Source organism: Anomalospiza imberbis, chromosome 10, assembly GCF_031753505.1.
Source record: "Anomalospiza imberbis isolate Cuckoo-Finch-1a 21T00152 chromosome 10, ASM3175350v1, whole genome shotgun sequence".
Taxonomy (NCBI): Eukaryota; Metazoa; Chordata; class Aves; order Passeriformes; family Viduidae; genus Anomalospiza; species Anomalospiza imberbis.
In genome coordinates, this window is record NC_089690.1 from 14,879,022 (window position 1) to 14,901,302 (window position 22,281).

At 38.1% G+C, this 22,281-nt stretch overlaps 2 protein-coding genes across 6 annotated transcripts in view; both read right to left on the reverse strand.

The window, feature by feature from the left end:
- The window catches only part of TRPC1 (transient receptor potential cation channel subfamily C member 1), a 100,649-nt gene that overhangs the window by 9,453 nt on the left and 68,915 nt on the right, over nucleotides 1–22,281 (reverse strand). For 2 of the 3 annotated variants that reach the window (XM_068200837.1, XM_068200835.1), the window contains exons 1-8: nucleotides 9,747–10,046; nucleotides 8,229–8,383; nucleotides 6,920–7,021; nucleotides 6,110–6,312; nucleotides 5,226–5,357; nucleotides 3,748–3,943; nucleotides 2,436–2,772; nucleotides 786–925 (exon numbers count right to left, since the gene is read on the reverse strand). In XM_068200837.1, coding sequence (XP_068056938.1) covers nucleotides 786–925; nucleotides 2,436–2,772; nucleotides 3,748–3,943; nucleotides 5,226–5,357; nucleotides 6,110–6,312; nucleotides 6,920–7,021; nucleotides 8,229–8,383; nucleotides 9,747–9,882 — 1,401 coding nt within the window. In that variant the 5' untranslated portion in view covers nucleotides 9,883–10,046. Of the gene's footprint in view, nucleotides 1–785; nucleotides 926–2,435; nucleotides 2,773–3,747; nucleotides 3,944–5,225; nucleotides 5,358–6,109; nucleotides 6,336–6,919; nucleotides 7,022–8,228; nucleotides 8,384–9,746; nucleotides 10,047–22,281 lie in introns of those variants that run through there. The other variant, XM_068200838.1, reaches the window with a different exon arrangement.
- PLS1 (plastin 1) overlaps nucleotides 11,155–22,281 on the reverse strand; it is a 40,851-nt gene continuing 29,724 nt past the window's right edge. For all 3 annotated transcript variants that reach the window (XM_068200786.1, XM_068200788.1, XM_068200787.1), the window contains exons 10-16: nucleotides 21,731–21,926; nucleotides 16,691–16,769; nucleotides 15,645–15,759; nucleotides 14,791–14,924; nucleotides 13,785–13,908; nucleotides 12,555–12,679; nucleotides 11,155–12,097 (exon numbers count right to left, since the gene is read on the reverse strand). In XM_068200786.1, coding sequence (XP_068056887.1) covers nucleotides 11,962–12,097; nucleotides 12,555–12,679; nucleotides 13,785–13,908; nucleotides 14,791–14,924; nucleotides 15,645–15,759; nucleotides 16,691–16,769; nucleotides 21,731–21,926 — 909 coding nt within the window. In that variant the 3' untranslated portion in view covers nucleotides 11,155–11,961. The remainder of the gene's footprint in view (nucleotides 12,098–12,554; nucleotides 12,680–13,784; nucleotides 13,909–14,790; nucleotides 14,925–15,644; nucleotides 15,760–16,690; nucleotides 16,770–21,730; nucleotides 21,927–22,281) is intronic.

Here is a 22,281-nt window from a genome sequence, read left to right on the forward strand (position 1 = left end):
GGCTTGAATTTTGCTGTAATGTTCGCATTCAATTGGTCTGGCAGTTTGCCATGTGCTGTGTGGTTAACAACATATGCAACAAAATGGCAATGATCGTTTTCAAAACTCGTATTTTCAATCAAATCCAGATGGCTTTTCATAGAGACAAGACAAGGCTCCTCTATGGTCTCAGGGCTTTTATCTTTACTACCAATTAAAACCCCAACCAAAAAAACCCCACCAAACAAAAACCAATTAAAAATCCACCACTTATGACATTCAAATACATGTAATCTAAAGCTAAATAAAACTTTCTGTAACAAAAGTGCACTAGGCAATCCAAACACAGAGAATACTCTCTTTCTGCGTAGTATTGAATGGAGTAAGGCAAGCTCAAATGCCCAATCTGATGAGATGCATTTCCTTAAATAAAAATCAAGACATTTGGAAACCAGTCAGCTGTTTCAAGGAAGACAGTAGCTCTGTTTGGGACTTCCAAGTACTTGGACATGTCCTGATGTGTTTTCTAACTCCCATTTGCCTGATCAACGGCACTTTGAAGACCAAGGTGCAACAAGACCCGAGGTCTTGACACCGCCATGGCCCATACCACACAGAGCATTTGAGCTCAAAGCCTACACTGCACCCCATCCTAGGCTGTTACTAGTGTTGAACACTGAACCACAACACCCTACTTCTAGCACACCACGTGTAATACATCTTCAGGTATTTTGCAGCAATGTACTAAAATCATACTTGCTCAGTCAGTCCCAGGGGAGCTTTGATCTATGAAGACTGGTGCTCACCTTGTTATGGGCGACGACTTTGAGGGCAAAAGTTGCCAAATACAGGGAATTCATGACAAAACTAAGCTGATTGCGGGATTCTTCTAAAAAATCTTCTAAACCATCATACCAGAGCCTCTTAACATCTGACCACACCATTCCTGCAGGAAAAAAATAAAACTCAGGGAAGTGAAGCCAAGGCACTGAACAGGTATTACTTTACATATGATCACCATGTGTTTTATACTGAATTTGTTACAGAATCAGTAAAAGGAAATAGAGAAGAAGATAATATTTACACACACAATAACTGGAGTTCTCTTGCTCTATTTTCTCATGGAAGACATCTGTATTCATGATTTTGAAAGTCCATCCAGAACAATACAAAACTTGTTACTAGCCCAAAGTGTAACAGATTCTGCTGTGGCCAGTCTGACAATGATTTTTAGGGAGTATTTTAATGGGACTGTGGAATACAATAATGTAAATGAATCCCTGTTACTTGATTCTTTTGATTCCAGTTGATTTTGCAGAATATTTTCTAAATATGTTCTTAATCAACTTAGAATATTTTCAAGGAATCAGTATAATGTCATTACAAAATAAGCATTTAAGCTATAAATGCAATTACTATTTAAAAACTTGAGATTCAATGATGTGAAAAATAGTCCCATTTTAATGACTATGTTTGCTTAGATATAATTTTTAAATCCTACATGAAATCCACATTGCAATATTACATGCGGAAAAAATATATTTCTATAGACTTTAATTAAAATTACCAAGATCGCCTAATGATACACTTTGTCAGCAGACTTGGCAGAAGAAAAGAATTTATAGAATAATAGTATTTAATTTCAAAGCAAAGGAGGAATCTGACTTGTACTCAAAATTCGAAGTTTTCAGGTTTAAGACCTGTGTTTGTGTGGGGGATACTACATATTTCCAAAAACTGCAAGAATTCTCAACAGTTTTAATACAGCTCAATTGTGAAAGGAATCACCACTACACAATAATCCTCTCACCCTAAATAATCAAATAAATCACCCTCAGAATTACTTAAAATAAAAACTGTGTTGTTTTGTACCATATCACTGCTTTTTACAAGCCCAATTAAAAAAATGATACATATCTACTTACCTTACATTAAGATAAATTTTAATGTAAAAACAATCACACGCCAGACAATCAAAGACAAGCTAAAAGTTAAGAACTCTCAACCAAAAGTTCTTGGGAACTCAACAAAAATTATACCTGTGCTCCCTCTGCTGCATCAACCAGAAGTGACATGCAGCCTTTTCGGTACAGTTATGATAACTGGTGACAATGACATACAGAAAGAGAAAACCGTAACATAGGAAAATAATATTTGCTTTTGTGTTTTGAAACAAGCATGAGGTAAATGCACACCTCCAATCTCTTTGTAAGATGGAGCATGCACACATAAACACACATAACATATACTTCTATCTTTAAGCCACATACCAACTGTGTAGCAAGTCCAAATTCTGGTATTAACTACTTTTCCAACCAAGCATTATAGAACTGGTCAGGAAAGACTGAGTTATTACTTATTGCTGATGTACCACTAAACTGGCATTTTTTAATATATTTGGCATATATTTTTATATATTTAGCAACTGTCATCCAATGCACTCAAATCATACCTACCTATAAGCCATACTATCAGAAGATAGTCTATTCTCTCAAGGGCTGGTCCCATTGTATTCTTCTTATTCTCATTGTAGACAAGGGAGTACAAATTAAGTAATAACAGAAATGTGAAATATGAAGCTCCATGAATAATAAACTTCATAAAAGGAGTGTGAATTATTCGACCTACTCGAGATTTAGGAGCTAACAAGTAACAGAGGGACAGAACTGGCCAGAAAATGCCAACCATCAGAACAGTCAGGATCTTCTTGCAGGTGTGCTTGCGCCGATAGCCAGCCATCTGCCCAAACCACACCGTGTTGAGAAACTGCTGGCAGTTGGACTGGGCAACAAACTGGGGGAAAGGAGGGGGAGAAACAAACAAGGAATCACTCTCAGGTTTCTTCACACACATTACTAAGTTGCATAATTAAAATTAATTTTCTAACTATATGTATACTGCACAAAAAAGTTGTTATTTTCCAAGCCCTGAACTAAAAGCAAGCTATGTTCAAACCCAGAGGAACACCGAAATACTTCAGCGTGCTTGATGAATGCAGGCCAGAAATGTGTAATGCTGATTGTAGGGCACTCCAGAACTACAGCTTATGACTTATAAACTCTATGTATTTCAACAGTTTCACAAACAGTTTAAGCCTAGACATGTAGAACAGACAGAATTATATAATTGCTTTTGCAAATGCTAACTAAAAATGCATTTTGCATGAAAAGGAAACTTCCACTCTGTCCTTGGTCCTTGTACTAGAATCCCACAATATCCATTTGCGTTCCAGCATGGAAAACTAAAGTAATAATTTCTGAAGGGACAAAAATTACAATAACCTTCTGCATGGAGGAAGTTGCATATTGATGGTATAAAAAGTGCTGCTATTCTGGAACAGAGGGGCTATTCAGTTATACCAGCACAGGTCCAACCTAATTACTGAACAGCACAGGCAAGGCCTGAGACAAAGCGGAACAGTTAATGACCAGTGAGAAGATGATAAATCATGTTTGGCACTGAAGGATCCATGCCTCTCTAGGCAAGGATTTAATGAAGAACTGAATAAATAATTACCACTACCAGAGCTGTTTATAAAAAAGCAGTGGCCTATACTCCAATACAGAAAACACTACATTAATCTCCACAGTAAACACTGAAGGATCCCTCAGCATCCCTGTTTCACATACTGATAGCTGTGTATTACCATCTCTTCTGTAACTCCCACATATTTATTTCCACTTCTGTGTCCAGAGGCAGAACAACAAAGTAATTAATTACTAGCAAAATATGATATGGAAAGTCTATCAAGGTACTGCAAAGACAAACCTCTTTTTGATTATACTTGATTGCAAGTTTTAAGCGGCTTAAGTTCATTCTCTCCTCCAACAATCCTCGCTTGTCTACATGTTCATCACTGGAGGTGTGATTCAGAATCACTTCCAGCTCCCGGGAATTCCGTGCTTGTGCAAGTAAATCTTTAGCAAAGGTTTTGCACTGCTGAGCGAGCTCCTCATAATCATTTCTGAAACACACAGAAGCAGTATGTACTATTACACTGATCCTGTATTTTCCATTAAATCACAAACTAGCCCTTTTTGGCTGGGATTGTATGTTATGTTGAGACAAATTAAAAGAAACCACCCCAGAAGTCCCATGTCAAGATCCAAGCATTCCTAAGACAACTCTGAGTAGTTTTCACCATGTAACATAACAATTCCATTTCTGTTCAGCTTGCAAGATCACTAGAGAAAATCTGGCAAGCAAATTTACAGCACACATATTCTTATGTCATGAGTTCCATACACAGAGTTAAAGCTTAGAGTTATGTCCAGGACATGAGAAAGTGTAGCTGTCACAAAATATGACACTGGTAAGAAATCACTTGGACTTTCCAACTGGACAGGAAATAGTTTGGGGTTTTGCTTTATTTCTGTCATCTGAAAACTAAAGTCTATTCACTAAATATTATGTATTGATGTATTAAATACATGAAAAGAAACCACATGATTTTCTTGTCTCACCTTGCACACAGTCCATTTTAATGCCACGCTGTATCACAAAAATGCAACAACTGAATTCTTATTAAGAAATATAGGCAGCTAAAATGCAGAAAATTCACATTTTTAGAAAATTCATGTATTTAGGAAAGTAGAATTTTACTTTATATAAAGACTTGCTTTCACATTCTTGGAAAGCTTTTGTGCTGGTATGTTACAAAATGGTAAAAAACTGCATTGTTTAAACATGAAATTACACTGAGCCTTTGCTCATCACATAGAGCATGTCCAGCATGAAGTCTTCTACACACATATGCAGTTTTTAAATATATACACATATGCACTCTTCAAAGTCTTATAATGAGCAAAATTAAGAAACAATACCCAAAACAACTCCCAACAGGAGTCAGGTCAGTATAAACAAGGTATTGCATATTTCTACCCTGATACAGAAAAAAAGTGCAGAGTACTAATGAGACATTGACATGATTAATAGGTGTATAATTTCCAAGTAAGTCAGCATTTAGCATAATTTCTGTTTATTTTTGCAGAGTAGAGCTGAAATTTGAACTGTTGGTGCAACCACACACATTAAAATGTCTATATCTAAAAGGATTTAAAGTAATTAAACTGTCTAAATTACTACTAAGGAGGCATAAATTATATTATGCAACTTATTATGTCTAATTATCAATTTAAACACTCCACTTAGAAAAAATGAAGAATAAACTTTTTCTAATGCAAACATATTTCTACATCTGAAATTATACAAAAATATTAAAAATTATTTGTGTTTTCAATTCCTACCTGAATTCAACCTCAACAAGGCTTAATTCTTTCAAGTCTGCACTAAGTTCAAAAGCTCTTAGGATTGGATCCTCCTCTGTCAACATTATTAAGGCAGGACTGGCCAAACACCGATAAATGTCAAGACGAAACCTGCGACAAAAGAACGGCAAACAAAACAAGGATGTTTTATTTCATTAGCAGCCTCAAACCAGAACCTATTCCAAAGGTTTGCCTGAAATGGCCAGCTGAAAGACAAAACAATTTGGTTTTTTAAAATCAGACACTAACTGCATTAACTGCAGGGTGTCCTGAAAGATACATGACATATTTAGAACCCCTAAGTATCCAAAATCGGCCAAACTGGCTCCCTCTTCTTTTCCTCACTACTTTGACTGTTATCAGTATATCAGTAGAAGTTCTAGATTAAATTAAGAGCTGCTACCTCAAATACTTCTATTGTTTGTCTGCTTTGGATACCCTGACATCTTTTCTCATACTGAAGTTAATGATATAGGGAATAGGATGGATACCAGAATGTGGTAGCTCAATACCAAAAACTCAAATAACTTTTGAGAAAAATTTTATTTGCATAGTCCCTATAGCCCCAAGGCAAAGGTAGCCAGAATGTTTGAGATGCACCTGGTAGAAAGGAAAGGCACATAGTGACTATGCACAGTGACTAAAAGTATAAAACCAAAATGGAAAAAAGCCACTGCCTCCCACCAGCCTTTTCAGGCACAACCCATGCCCAAGAACTACCACCTCTCACAATAAGAGCTACAATGTATTAAAGGAATCCACTCATAAACTCCACCTTAAAAAGAAAAAGGAAACATACTGAATGTGACCCAGGCAATGAATTAAGAATCTTTTTATTATGGCTTATGACTGCTAAGTCTTACCTGGAATGTCGCAGACTATCTTTTTTGTTCTTGGCAGTACACAGTGTGCACTCACACCCCACAGCATGAGGCTTGGGTAATGATATGTCTTGCTTCAACAGCATGGTGAGAATTTCATAGTTGTTACGATGAGCAGCTAAAATTACTGGTGCCACATCCATGGTTGTTGAGTACTCTGGGTTCTGAATACGTTCCATTAATTTCTAGAATAAAATGTAGGAAGTATCTAAATTTATTACCTACAATTCTACATGTAAGGGGTTTTTTGATTGTTCAGTCAAGAACTTCTCCTTCAAGTGTTTCATAACATGAACAGAAAGAAAAATAGGTAACAACATTCAAACACCTGTCAGATAAATACTGAAAAAGAAAAACAGACCCAGATACTTTTCTGATACTTTTCTGGTTAATTTACATAGAAGTACTGCCTATTTTTACAATACACAAAGGATATTAGAAATTGTTATTTTGCTCTAGTTTGTGAAAAAATTACTGTATTTGCTATTTAAGTGCAGAAAAAAAATCCTGAATGTGGCGTACTCGTGGCGTACTCTTCTTACACAACACCTTATTCCTTCCCTGCCTCCACCTCCACTTTGTGTTTTCAAAAGCTTTTTGGTACTAAAGCATTGACAAGGTAAGCTTCAATTGCTTAATTTCAAGGTGCAAGTCTGAAGATTTGCTCTGATCTGTATTTGATCACCTTACAGATGCAGACTTTAAGAACACTGTTTTAAATAGTACAGATACCCCAAAAAAGCAATAGCCTTCACAGCCCCAACCAGAAGTCAAGGAGTAACAACACTTAACGACAATGGTTGGCCTGGAGGATCGTTTTGGTCGGTGATTAAGTAGAATGTCAACAGCTCCCACCACTTCTGAGTCAATAGCCACCAAAAGTGCATCCGAGGACTAAGTAAAGAAAACATATGTGAAAACAGCAGTAAGTTAAACAACACAAAGAGACAAACTCAAGACAAACTGCATTTTTAAAATATATTTTTTAAATTTAATTTTAAAGTACTAAAATGATGTTCTGTATTATTACCGGGCATATGATCAGGACACAAATTCAGGTTGCCATTGCAGGAGTTCACACAGTATTAGTGAAATTTGCATCACTGCATCAACAGAAGAGGAATCAATTGAATACATTACTTTCTAGCAAAGATGATGCAGAAGACTTAAAAAGTTACCAGGTCTATTAGACAGATTAAAAGCAAGTGTTAGTGTAACCCAGCTCAGGCATATGGGATACTTCAGCCCTGCATTTGTAATTCTGGGGTACAGCTAGGAAAATAAGCTTTTTCTTTCTTGGCTGGTATCCAACCACTTCTGCACCTTCTGCTGCACCGAGATAAGCAGCTTTTCATTTTCCTTACATATTATTCTTCTTGATTCATTTCCAAAAATTTGGAATTTTTCTCAAAAAAATAAAAGAAAAAGACACAGCTTTTATTACTGCCAATAATTCATGTACGGAAAAGCTTGTGGTTTTATTCATGCCCAATATCAAACAATATAAGAAAAGATACTACTTTTCCCTGCCTTACATATTTAATGCATCATAGCTTCACCTCTCCCACCAGTAGCAGAGATGCTGCACACATTTAAGGAAGTCTTGTTGATAGGAAACTGCCCTGCCATCAAGCACAGATCAAGTTTAACAAGAAAGCACTGCAGAAATGCATATTTGCCTTAACTTAAGATCAACTAATATAATGCAAATTTTTCTGTGTTACCATTTAAAAAGTCAATATACTCTACAGCCAAAGGGGTTTTTGCATTGTACACTTTTTAATATAAGGCATTCACACCATGTACTTTTTTCCTTCAGGATAATGTATGCATTATATCAGCAGAAGGAATAACATTTAAAATAAAACTCAAACTCGTTAATATCATAGAAAATGTTAATTATACCTTTGCCATGTCAATAAAATCCCACTAGAAAAGTGAACTTGCAAAAAGAAATCACTTTCACAATTACTTTTTCCAATTTACTGGAAAAACAATTGAACTGCCTAAAAGGCAGACTACATTTATGTCCAAATCCAGACAGATTAACAAAGAAGATATATGACTACACTCAACATTTTTAATAACATGTGTTGGATACCTGGCAGCCATAATCCAAAAGCAGCTGTAGTATGTCCAAGTTTTCATTTTCAATGGTTATAGTAACAGCATTTCGTCCAAGCACATCCACACAATTTATGTTCATTTCACCTGAGCTGTTTTCCTCTAAGAGTTTCTTAACCATGTAATAGTCACCTGCAGAAGTAAGGTAGGGATATCACTTCATATTATAAAGCAATAAAAGCATGTGATCCTTTTAAGTACCAGCTACCATCAAACAAGACACTATTCTATAGCTGACAACAGTAACTGAGTGTATCAGACAAGTAAGAAATCAGGGTAGATAAGCATTCTCTCATCAGGGAGAAAACTAGAGATATTTCAGGAGACGTCACTTCAGGAAAGCACTGGACATGTATTTCAATCCACCCCCTTAGTTTGAGTCCTAAAAACAAACACACACAAAAGTACAGCTACTTTCCAAAAACGTCTCTAAGTAACAAAGTAATTTGTTACTTTACAACACAGAAGACCACGACCAAGACAGATCTCAGTGTAGAATACTTGCAGAAGTATATGTAGAATACAGTAAAATACATACCAAGAGTACTGAACCAGCTGTTACACAGACAGCTGGGTTTTTTTCACTTTTTGTGTTATGCAGCCTTTTAGCTCTCTGAACCTCCCTTTACAGTTAAAGAGAGAAAGCCACGGCTTCCTCTGATGTTGAGGACAGACTGCACGGGCTGTGCAGATGCAAGGCATCGCACCCCCGAGTGTCCCAGAGCAGAACTGCTAACTAAGCTCGCTAGCGAATGGCACAGAATGGCTAGAGCAGAACTGCTAACTAAGCTCGCTAGCGAATGGCACAGAATGGCTAGAGCAGAACTGCTAACTGAGCTCGCTAGCGAATGGCACAGCAGAAATACCCCCGTGGCTGTGAGGCAGCCTAAGCTCGGGCGAGCACGCAGCTCTGTGGGCAAACACCGCAGCTCCTGCAGCCGTGCTTATGCCCCAAGCACGCAGAGCCGTGCAGCACATCGTTAAAAGCATAGCCCGGAGTCCAACGTTTCAGATCTTTTAAGATCAGTTTGATTTAAGGCCACGTTTAGACTCAAAGGTAAGTAAATACAGGCTTAAAGCAAGCAGCGTATTTTAAAAAGCCAAATCTCTTCCCATCCGCCACCAATGGTGCAAGCCGCAGGATACTGATCTCGCTTATCCTGGGGATGTCTAGATAAGCCCCAGTTTTACAGCAGCTCTCTACTCAGAGACTCTTTTAACAGCGAACACGTCCCACATTGCTCCGACACAAACCCAATGCCCTCACGAACGCGGGAGGAGCCGGCCCCGCGCGTCCCTTCCCGCTCAGGGGCCAGCGGGAGGCGGCGGGCCCGGACCCCTCGGTGCCGCATGGCAGCCGCACGGCGGGACCGCACCGCAGGCGAGGGGAGGGCAGCGCAGGGCTGACAGCCGGCCACGGCTCCGGCCCTCGGAGCGAGAGGCCGACACCTCGAGGGGGGCCGGGCCGGGCCGGGCCGGGCGGCGGGGCGGGTACCTTTGTCGCAGGCTAGCAGGAAAAGCTTCTCGTCCAGCGTAGTCTCCTCCTTCACCTGCCGCACATCCTTCAGCGCCAGCAGCTTGTTGGGAGAGGCCGAGGCGGACGGGTCCGCGCTCTGGTACAGGGCCGCCATGGCGCCGCCAGGCCCATGCGGACCCGGGCGGGGCGGTGTGGCGGCGCCGCCGCTGCCCCTCGGCACCGCTGGCGGGCGGGGCAACAGCCCCGGCCCGGTCACCCCTGGCGGGCGGGCAGGGCAGGGCCGGGCAGGGCAGGGCCGGGCGGGGCTGGCAGGGCAGGGCCGGGCAGGGCCGGGCCGGGCGGCCGCTCCCCGCCGCAGTGCGCAGGCTCCGGCGCCGCCGGCGGGGCAGCGCAGGCGGGCGGGCGGAGCGCGGGGGCCGCGGCCCGAAGGCGCCGCCGCTGCTCCGAGCGCGGCCCTGCCCCGCCCCACAGCCGGGCAGGGAGCCGCAGGCTGCCGGCGACGGAGAGCGCGCTGCAGCAGCTCCGCGGCGGCCCTTAAATCTGTTTTCTCCCAGCTGCTACAGTAACTACGGCCCTGCTCATCACAGCATCAGAGGGTTGCCCATGAAAATCTCCTCAAAGCAACGCTGAAGTAACTGGACACTCACAGCAACAGTTTATAAACAGAAATAGTGGCCTTTATGGAGTAAGGTACCAAGTGTCTGGCAGGTAAATACAGTACTTGAGGATTCTATAATTTAATAAGATCATTTTTTCTTACGGTATAGAGACTAAGTTAGTCTCCATATAGCCTCTCCTGAATGGGGACTTGGACTGAGTTGTCACCAGAACTCAAATTTTGTACAAATCTCTATCTTCATCTTGGACTGGGAATAGAAACCAAGTAAACCAAGTCTTGTCCCAGCAATGCAAACCAGTAAACAGGCAGAGGCTAATGGCTTCAAATCCGAGCACTTAATTGCCTTCAGCCTCTGTTATCCCATTATGTCATAGAAACTGGATGGATGCATCCCTTAGTATTGCTATATTGTGTGCAAGATAGTGAAGATGTAAAACTTAGTCCAACTGCTTGCTCATCAGGATTCTCCTGTTCTGCCACACTTAGGACTGGCTTCAGGACCTGAGAGAAAGTAGAAGCTTCATACTTAAAAAAACAATTATCTTTAATTTTGATTTAGTTTTCTTATTGTTTGGCTTTTGGTAACAACTTTATTAAATGTCCAGCTCCAGCTTGATAAGTGAAAATTTACAGCTGATGAAAAAGGAGTACAAATAGTTAGTTTAAAATTACCAAGAGAAAAATACGTATTTCATCTCATCCAGACAATGCACCAGTCTTTCTACACAAAACCTCTGCACACATGATACACACTTTAGAAAAATCAAAGGAATTATATATAAGGAAATACAATACAGTAATGAGAAATTCCATAGTGGACTAGCCAGCTCTTTATTGTTTTCTTAATACAATATTTTATGAAAAGATTAAAAAAACTCAACTAACAGCTGTTTAGTCCAACTGCAAAACTTAGTACATATGCAGACCTAATAATGACAGGACACTTCTGCTTTATATTGCTGGTTTTTTTCATACAACATGGTTTGTAAAATTTCTGCTAAGTAACAGAACAAAACTACTACATATATTTTAAGATAATTCCCACAAAAAAGTTTCATCAGTTTAATCAGTATTCATTAGTTACCAGACATTATCATAGGCCTTTACTTGCTCTGAAGTCAATGACAAGACTCTCACTGGCTCCAACAAGAGTTCAGCTCTCCAAGAATAAGGCAAGGATGATAATTTCTGTGCAGTTTGGAGTCCAATCCAACAGGATTGGAATGCACCTTGAGACCTGTATGACTACATATAAGTAACACCCACAAAAATCAAACAGTGTTTCATAACTGGTCGTGAAACAACATCTATAAAACAATGCAGGCTCTTCCAGTGCTATGGAAACTAATACAAATGAAGCTTGATTCATATGGGTTTTTCCAAGCAATACAAATCTGTGATGCTAATTTGTTAATGAACATGTTCTGAAAATGGTATTAGCCATAAATAATTCATGTGTTATGAAACTGAAGAAAATTAACTAATATAAACACATTATTAAAAGATAATTGATATTTGTGCATACATTTTTTCTCATACTAAGTTTCAGAACTCTGTAAACTGCGAGGCATTCATTGTGCTTAACATGGCAGAAAGTTATATTACATGTCTGTATTATTTTATTCTGTTCAATCCTCTTCCCATCAAACATGCAAACACTGTCATCACCATTTTTGGCTTCACTTCAACCAGATCATCTGGGAGAGCATAAATACGAGCACCAATTTTTCGAGCAACTGAAATGGCATACCTTGGAAAACAAGAGAAAACAAATACTCTTATTTTTCTGGCTTCTACTAATGTGTCAAAATTCACGACAACGAAACCAGATTTCAGTAGCAGTATATGCCTACTTAACAGTACTTAGGCTCTACTAGAAAATGGACATTACTGTGAAGAAAGCATGTACTGGCAGATGTTTTACTACTGGTTATCAAAGCATTTATTTTGGTCAAAACCAGTATGAGGTATGGTAAACTATTAATAAACCAATTACAGTGCAGTGGTGGTAGGTCATATCAGCTGTGAATTTGACTTCATATTTTAGATACACTAGAAAAATAAATAGCATTAGAACTTACAGTCTATTAAAAAAATCAATATTAGTGTTATCTTTCTCCTGATAAATCAGTAAATCATGCATTACACTGTGAATTCATGCATTTCCTGCATTTCAGGAAAAAAATAAGCATTCATTTAAAACTTACTTGGCATTGTTCAATTTGTCTTGGTCAGAAAGGTCTTCTCTCTTGACCATTTCTGGACGAACTGCTTTTGGTGCAATGGCATCTATTAAATCTAGGACAGGTAAGCTAGTGCTAATTGATCTGTCCTAAAAGAAAAAGATTCGAATACTGAATAGTGTAATTTTACATCAGTACCTCCTTAACTTTTTTGGTCAACCACCAGTTGAATTATCTTAAAAACACCATTTCAATGACCTTAAAAACATGACCAATGTCCCCCCAAAAACACAGGCATACCAAAGGCAAGATATTGGGACAGATTCTTGTCATACTTTCAATTTATTCAATACCACCATTATAACAATTTATGTAGAAGTAAGAGAAGTAACAACATCTCATAAGAAAATGAAGGCTCGAGTTACCTTCTAAAAAGAAAATTAAATATTTTTACTTAATGTTTTGATCAATAACTCTTACCTAATTAAAATTCATAATATAGTGAATACTTAACTTGCTAGGTTCTCCTGTTTTGAATCATAACTGTTTCAGGTTATAAAATGAACCTGTACAAGAATGTTACATTTGTGTGCAATTATTAATCAGCCATTTCTTGAGCAAGAGATTCACACAGAATAACACATCTGACACACATATGGCTTCTTTTGTTTTGAACACTTAAATAATGTGGAAGGAAAGCTTCCTTTATCAATGTGTTCTTATACGCTGAACGGGAACAGCTCCTGTTTTCCCCCGGCCTGCTGCACATCAGCAGTGCCAAGGACGACACAAGGTGTCGCTGGTTACTCTGGGCTGCCTCTCTCCAGGCTCTGTCACACTGAGAACATCCTTTTAACCAGCTCCTAGGTTATCTGCCCCCGGTATTTCCAAAATCGTTTTTCTTGTTTGTACAAGCATGAGAGTGCCTATATCCAAAAACTTGGAAAATATACGACCCATTCCAGGCCCAAAGATTGGTAATTTCAGATAGAAGCCCCTTTGAAAGTTTAAAGTTCTTATTTTCTTTGTTTTTGGGCTTTTTGCTTTGTATCTTACTGCAGCTACTATAAATTCTTTTATTTGTCAATATATTTGTAAAATACTTTTGAAGAGTCAAAGCCTATCAGAAATATTTCCATAACCAATTTTGCTAGTTGATGGGAGAGCCGCTGTTAAAACCAAATCATTTACAGATCATGTTAATAATCCCAGGTCTTATTATATGTACAAAGAAAAGTAAATAAAATTGATTACCTTGAAACTTATAATTGAAGTTTTCTTATTTGCTTTTGCAAGTGTCTGATTCACCCACTTAATAATAATTTCATCATTTACTTTTTCGCCCTCTCCAAGGTCGGATAGTACATTCAAAGTATACCTTCAATAAAGACAACAAGAGCCCAAGTTAAAATGAGTGGTAGAACTCAACTTCTCTTACAAAGCTACAAGCAAAGGTAAAGTATTACTTCATCACAGTAACAATGCCAAGTACTCTTCTTCATAAGGTACCCTTACCTTACAAACTATACAGTATTTGAAATCACTTTTTCAGTGGTTACTGAATAAAATAATATCCCAAATCTCATCATATTCACTGTATCATCTTCATGCATTTGTTTTACTCAGTACATTATAATTAATTTTACTTTCCAAGTTTAAATGGCTCCCTACCATCCTAGTAGGGAAAAAAAACTGTATCACAGCATTCTGAGAACAAAAACCACTAAGTGTTTTGGGATAGGTCTAAGAAAACTAATTTGAGGAAAACATTTGCAATAAAACAATCCTTAATGAAATCACTTTATAATAATTTTTTACTTGCTCAATACCTAGCAAGATTTTGATTTGATGATACTTATGTAACTATAGCTGTGATGGCCTACAATTTTTTACCCTTTTAACTTCTATAGTATATGTATCACCACTTCCCTGGGTTTTACAAATATTTAAATTAATCTCTACTTACAGAAAGATACATGGAATCAACATTAAATAAGTTGAGGTCCTTTTACTTGCTGTAGGATTTATAATTTTAGTCACAGTTTCTAGTTTATAAGGTTTTAATTGTCACTATAAATTGTGGTTTCAATCACTGCACAGTATATAAAATTACAAAACACATATACAATTTTATCTTTGAGAACAGGGATATGTAGAGATTGCTCTCTACAATACCAGTTGGGTGACCTGAACACTACTCTTAATTTGCCTTGATTTACAGACACATATATTCACATCTATCTTACACTGCCTAACTTACCTCCTCATCAGCTGCCATACCAAAGCCAAAGTCAGAGTTGGATTACCCTCATTTAGATCGTGTCCAGCAATACCAACCAGTGAGAATTTGGCTTTTGTCTTCCCAAGTTCTACTGCATAATTGCAATTCTCAATCTAAAAATAAATTTTGTGTGCAATTAATGAAAACATTAATATTTCTGCAATACAGACCTATAATCTACATGTATTTTAAATTACTTTGGATTACTGTTACCTACAGTGAGATCTGAAGCTAGAAAAGATTTCCAGTCTAGCTACACTGTGATTAAAATAACACAGTTTTTACTATAAATGCAATTATGCAAGATTCCAATGATAGTTTTCTCAAATGTGGAAAAAATTAAGTTTCCACTAAGGCAGTGAATAAAATATATCAAAACTATACTGTTTAAGATATTGAAATGTGTTCTTCTTAAACAGGCAGTAATTTTTATCCTCTACATTTCAGGCTTCACAACAATCACAAAACTATGTGAAAGCTTGGATTCTGCAAGTCTTGCCCAATCCTCTGGGCAGCATATAAAACTGCTCTGGGAGGAAATGGCTCACAGTATAGGAGCATCCAGCAACAACAGCCATGTCAGGCCTGAAGCTTCCACTTCTAGAGCCAAATCAGGCCATAAGTTAAATATTGCTAAAAGGTGTCCATATGTAGAAACTAAGGTGATATGTGCTATAACTGCTATTTACTCTTTGGGATAGCATCTGACAAATATATTTTCCTTTTCTTTCTCCCAGGACTGTCTCAGTAGCACAGAAATGTCGACAACACAGACTGCTATCAGCACAATGGGAGCCAGTGAAGCCGGGCTGCCTCCCTGGGCATGCACCCACCTTTTTCATGTTGCCACCGAGCAGAGAGTACGGGGGTTTGTTGACGTGGCTCCACTCAACCGGAACACGCGTCATGTCATACAGTTGGAAGATGATTAAAGCATCAGAAAGGTCACTAAACCAAGAGCAAAACAAGGGGTTTAAGCACAAAACTCAGATTGACAATCAAAGTAAGTACTCGAGACTTCTCACAGTGTAATTAAGTTGCTGAAAAATTCCAGACACTTAAATGAAAACTGGCTTCAATTAAATAATTACTTCATAAGGCAGGCATAGACAAAATAGCTGCTAAAAGAGCTTTCATTTATTGATCTAGCTTTAGTTCTCTAAGGACTTTCCCAAATGTTAAATACTCATGCTTTATCGGCAGATGCCTACAAATGTATTTTGCTCAAGAATAATCAAAACCAATGAACTTATCTTGCAAAAGAAGAATAGTAGGAAAAGTATTATTTTCCCATAATATATTGCAATACTGATAATCCCCATCAGCTACTTAACAAATTAAATTCTCCACATTAAGCTACCTACAGATCACTTTACAGAGGTCAAAAAACAGAAATAATGAAACCAATTAGCAAATAAACATAAAAGCAGCTGTTCCCTTTTGCTCCCTCAATCTCATCTTTTATTGAAAGGATTTGAATCAGCTTCTGGCATAATTTCAAAGTGACCAGAAGCATCTAAAAAGCTTGTTATAAAGCCCTTCATCTGAGGGAATACTATGCTGCAGAGCTTCTTACAGTCTACTGAAAAAATAAAAATGATGCATCATAAAACACAATTATCTCAACCTTTAAAAAATGTAATTCAATGTACAAGTGAGTGAGGGGGGAAGATTTAAACCTTCTGAGGTTTTCTAGTCTATCTAGATTATGACTAGAATATTCAAGTCAGATACTGCTTAATGTGTCCCTACAGACCAGTTTTGAAGAGGAAACCTGGAAATCACAATTCTAGTAGAAATACAACCTCCCCCTCTTCCTTCCTTCTTTCTTCCCCTGTAACCCAAGGGAAGTCAAATAATTATTTTTAAAAAATCTTACCTGTATAAATGATTAACATATGGGCTTACACCCAGTGAATTCATCCAGTTTCTGAAAGTCCTTTCTTCCTTACTTTCTCCTATGGTGACAAACACAATTCTAAATAAGTTATTGGAGAAAACACTGTAATAAGCAGTGTTTAAATGCTTCTCATATCTCTCACCACCCCGCTCCCAAAAAGAGTTCATAATTTCCCAAACAGTAGTCTATACTACAAGGCAATCCTATGCAATTCAGAGTCACTCAGTTCTGGGCACAGGGCAGGGTGACTACAGGGAGTAGTATTATTAGACTATATTTATCTGAGTAAATACAATTTGATAAAATACAGAAATAATTTTTTATTATATTTCACATAATTAATATATAATGGAGATGATTAATAATATTTCCCTGAACCTAAAATGAGTGGAAACTGCATTCAACAGAGAGAAATAACATCTTTCAATTAAAAGTCAGTACTAACACACGAGGCACTACAACTCCACTCTCCCCTCAGAGAATTTGAAAGTATTAATTTGCAAAGGGCCTCCTCAAAGCAACAGATTTCATTTTTTTTTAGTTCTTTGCACTGAAAACATGGAGAGGCAGTGTTGTATTGGTTAACATTGTGAAGCTATTTATACTGCCAAGGGGGCCAGTTTTCCTCACAATTTTAACCAGCAATTCTACTTACAAGAACTGCAGAACATTCATTAGTAAATCCCAACCTTCACCTTCCTGACATATATTGCTTTTATTATTGCAATCATGAGTCCTAACCTAACTCTCTTTCTCTATAAAGTTACAGGTTGCAATAATTCATTAATTTTCTTCATATGACACTACCTAAATCTTACCAACATCTCTATAGCCATCTACATGTGACTCAGTGCTGCATAAGCTGTTTTCTCTTGCATCAAAGAGGAGCATTTGAGAAAATATTTAGCCTGAATATGTGAGCTTGGAATAACCTCATCACTTTGTTCCTCTGGGTTGATAATCTACAGTTAAGAAAACAGGGAAGACACTGAGGAGGGAGAAAACCTCTCCAAACAACAAAAGAGCAGATTTCTTCAGAGTGAAACACAAATATCTAAGCAAGATTTTTCTCTGCTGTTTTCATTTGCTCCTTAGAGGGTAACAATACCATGTTTGTCTGATGAGGTCTATATAGCATGACAACTGTCTCATTTAGTACTTCAGTTCTAGGCTAACTAGAGAATAATGAATATTTTTGTAAAATGAAGCTACTGTGTAAACATGTATTTATCATTAGACTAGAAATAAAATCTCTTTAACATTATCTTTTTATGCCTAGACCTATGCCATAACATTGATTTTTAGACAGAAGCTACCATTTTAATCTAGGTCTCTTACCCTTTTATACAAAAAGCTCTGGACTTCAGAAATTTCAGTTGTAGTTTACAGTTTCTAACAGAATAAATTTTATTTTTAAAGTTTCAACCACCTTACCAGGTTCTTTTCATTTCCAGTTATTATGAAATAGTTGATATTCGTCTCACTGATACATTTTCTAAATTACTATTTTTTCATATACAATTCAAATTAGCATTTGTTTCAAATATTTACTTGTAAAAATAACCACAGAGACACTGATGAAACAGAAGAAACAAAGAAAAATACTATTCTGCGAGATCAGAGAGCTTTGTTTTACGTATTTCTTGCCACATTAAAATTTAAAAGAACAATCACACTTTGTGACAAAGTTATTAAAAATATCCGTTTTTCCATTTAAAAACAATCATAACTCAAGAATTATATATAATTTAAGTTTCTAAATAATATCTTTGAGATTATAGTATTTTGAAGCAAGTGCCTTTTGAGATTATAGTATTTTGAAGCAAGTGCCTTGTGCTTTTTTTAATGATTTTATGGTTACTGAGCTTTGAGTTGATTTGCAGTACCTAAAATACTGACTGCAAAGTGCTTTCAGGAACACTTGTCCATTACAAAGGCAGTACCAAGGTTATTTAGTGAACTCTTATTAAACAGCGTAGCCACAAAACCAGATACTCAGCAACTGCACTCAGACTGAGGATTTTAAAATGCTTGCTTAACATTGTCAGGAGAATCCAAAGTAGCCAAGCAGGAGCAAGAGCATGCAGGCTGGGCAGGACCCTTTTGGAAAGTGGGAGTCCAGGAACTAAACCCAGCACACTATATTTAATATGCCACTCTAAACAAATCCCTTTATCATGCAATACATGAGTGTTCATAAGTTTTCCAGATGGCTGAGAACTGACCAATTTTTTCTCTCTATTCTTTTATTCAAAATATACCTTGTGATCCTATCAGGAGCATATCTTCTGCTGAGTGGTGCAGCAGATAGCCAAAATCATTGGAAAACTGCAGAAAGGGGGCAGAGCTACATAAAAGAGAGAGGAGCAAATTTGGTAGTATCCTTTATATTTATTGCCATCTCTTTTTTGAGATCATTACACTGTGGAACTGAGTGGAGAGTAGCCATAGGGAGGGGAGCAAGAATCCAAAGAACTCGGAATAAATCTAAGATTACCTCTGGAACACAACTGAGCTCCAGATACAGTTGCACCCGAAGTTCAGCCAGCCTGAGTGGGAGTACTTAACCCTCTTGTGGTGACAGCCATGAAGGCTGCCAGCAATCTAAGCAACAGCACAGGACATATACGCTGGAGGAAAAGTGGGTGGACACAAGTTCCTCCTCTTCCTCCCCCCAAGAACTCAGCTTTCTTTGTGAATTGGACTCCAAACTGCTGCTTTCCCCGCAGGCGAGGGGCTCCATTGATCAGCAGCAACATGCAAAGGTGGTGCAGTAACTGAGCTCAGGACTGCCCTCTCCACCCCACACAGTATCCAATGTTCTTTTTGCTATGTCAGTATTCCTGAGAGATAGGCTCTTCATATTTCAGTGCACATCACCAGACGTATTATCAGGGCGGATGTCAGTTTATGCACAGCATTAACTGTCTTAAACTGAAGAGGACAGCCACGCCATGCTGATCAGGTGGGACAGTCCCTGAAAAGACGGAATTTACGCAGGAAAATGAAAACTTTCAGGAAGCTCTACTCACCCACACATGCCTACAGCTTGACATCTTGGTTCATGGAAAGCTCTTACTGGCTAAACCCTCCAAAATACCTGTATGGCATTTGACTTACTGCAACTCTTGCCCTCATTTTATATGCTCTGGGGTTTTTTTCCTTCTCTTTTACTTATGATGGCATATTAAAACAATAGAAAAATGTAAGAACAATGCAAAAAATCAACCAGAAAAGGACAGAGATGATTAAACAATAGGGGGGGAAAAAGAACGAAAAATTGCAGAACACTTTTATGGAGTACAGAAAAGTACTAAATACAGTACCTACATTAGGAGGGGTCAAATCTGCATTTCATGAAGCAAAACAGGAAAGCATTATAAATTATGAGTCAGATTTCAACAGACAATCTATGATGAAACTATAAAGAAATCAATGTCATATATCACTAGCTTGAGAAAACATCAGTATAAACACAGGACTTAATGGAAAACAAATAATACATTAACAGGAAAAAAAAAACATTAACAACATTGTCTTTGGGCTGAAATATCTATTTTGATGATTTAGATCTACTTGACACCACGGGAATTATTATTATTTGAGGGCAAAAAGGAGTCATCTACTTTTCTTTGAACAGATAACATTGGCACGATTATCCATCTCTAAAATATATACTGTAAATAGTAAGTTAAATTTGGCCGGTATTTATCATTACAAAATCACAGTCTAGCATTCAGTTGATTGTAACTTTTTAAACTGGTTTGGCTGAGACTTTGATCTCCATCTAAATGTTTCAGGAAAGTCCAGAAACCAATTCAACTCACTTTTCCTATGCCATTGAAAACACTTCCAAATTTAACCAAGTATTCAGTATTTCAAATCACACCAGCAATTTTATCTTCAGAGCAGAGAAGCTGAACTGAATACATTCCACCTCCACACTCCTCCAAGAGCTGACATTTCTAACAAAACTGAAGCAGAGGAAGAGCAGACCTTTCCTTCAGTAATTTGTCCTGGCCAGCAGGGACTGCAGTGAGTGGGGATATCACAGCTGAAAAGGGAAGAAAACGTCCTGTGCTCTAGAACCTCTATCACATCACAGCTGGCACCCAGCTGAAGCTAGAAGAGCAAGAAGCCTGAAACAGAAATGCTCTGAGGGATACAAGATTTGTGACACAGGGATGCAGCAGCACAGACAAATAATGAAAAAACAGGAGCAAAGGAAGATGGACTCACCTAGATAGAAAGGAAATCTGATAGGAACAGTAAGAGGAAGGCACGAGAAGGCAGTGCAGAGGACTGTGTGAACATTGCTGATGATTCTCCCGAGTGTGGCACCCCTGATTCTCACACTCCTTTCAGATCAGTGAACAACTGTGATATACACTGGCAGGAGCCATTCCATTATCCCAGATTAGCTGGTCCACAGCAAGGGCAACAGCCAAAGATTGTTACCAATTATCGCTTTATCTCTGGCATTAGAGATCTGAACCGTACAGTTAAAGGCCAAATTCCCTGATATGACAGGATCTATACAGGCTGTTGATGCAATAGATTAATATAGGCTGCTGATACAGAAGCCTTTTAAAAAAAAAGTTTCCTACTTTAAAAGGCAGCAAGCACACACACGCATATATATAAATGCATTATGTGAAAAATACTTTTAAGGATTATTACAGTTGCATAAGATAGCACTGCAAAGAAAACCCAGAATTTGTACATCAGCTCAAATATTAAATAGCATGGAAAGAAGCACAGGAAACTGAAAGGAAAGTAGGAGGACAGTTTTTGCTCCTGCAAATGGATGACAGAAGGTTATTCAGGAATAACTATTTGGTCAGGCTAACACAAGTGACAATATACACACTACTGGGGTTTTCTACTAAGGTTTATATTGGCTGCTAGTAAGTAAACACAGGCATCAGCACACAGGGATCCTATATCATAAACTGAAAGGAATACCTAAGTAGAAACTACTAATATTCTTCTCTTCTGTATAGTCAGAAAGTTGAGTACCTTCTAATAAATTGAGATCATAAGATGAATTGTCAGGCTTGTGCAGGGCTGGATATGTGTTAAAAAGATTTGCAACAAAAGCCAAATTGAGCTTAGGGTTCCCTGCAACCACATCAGCTGGAGTTACAAACTGTCTGCAGCCCAATTTATCTGCCTGTTGGAGCATGTATTCAGCCCTCCTCAAGTCATTTTTATCCTAAAAAGAAAAACAAACAAAAGTTAATTTATAGTTAAGTCTAGTACTAGATTTTACTGAATCACCAGGTAGGGAAATCTTTAAATGACCCATGTCAGTTCCTCCCTCATTCTGCCAATGCTTGAGCTAGCTCTTACAGCCCGTGATAATTCCCCTCTGCCTTCTACTGTCCTTCACTTCTGTGGCTGTTAGCACAGCATTCCTCATGAATCACAGCAACTGCAGCCAGGAGTGTAGAGATTATATTTCCATTTCCAGGCTGTTGATTCCCATATTGTGTATCCTCCTACATGCACTAAAGGTTCACCATCACTGCTTTAAACTGATATCCTCAAGTAATTCCAGATGATGCCCA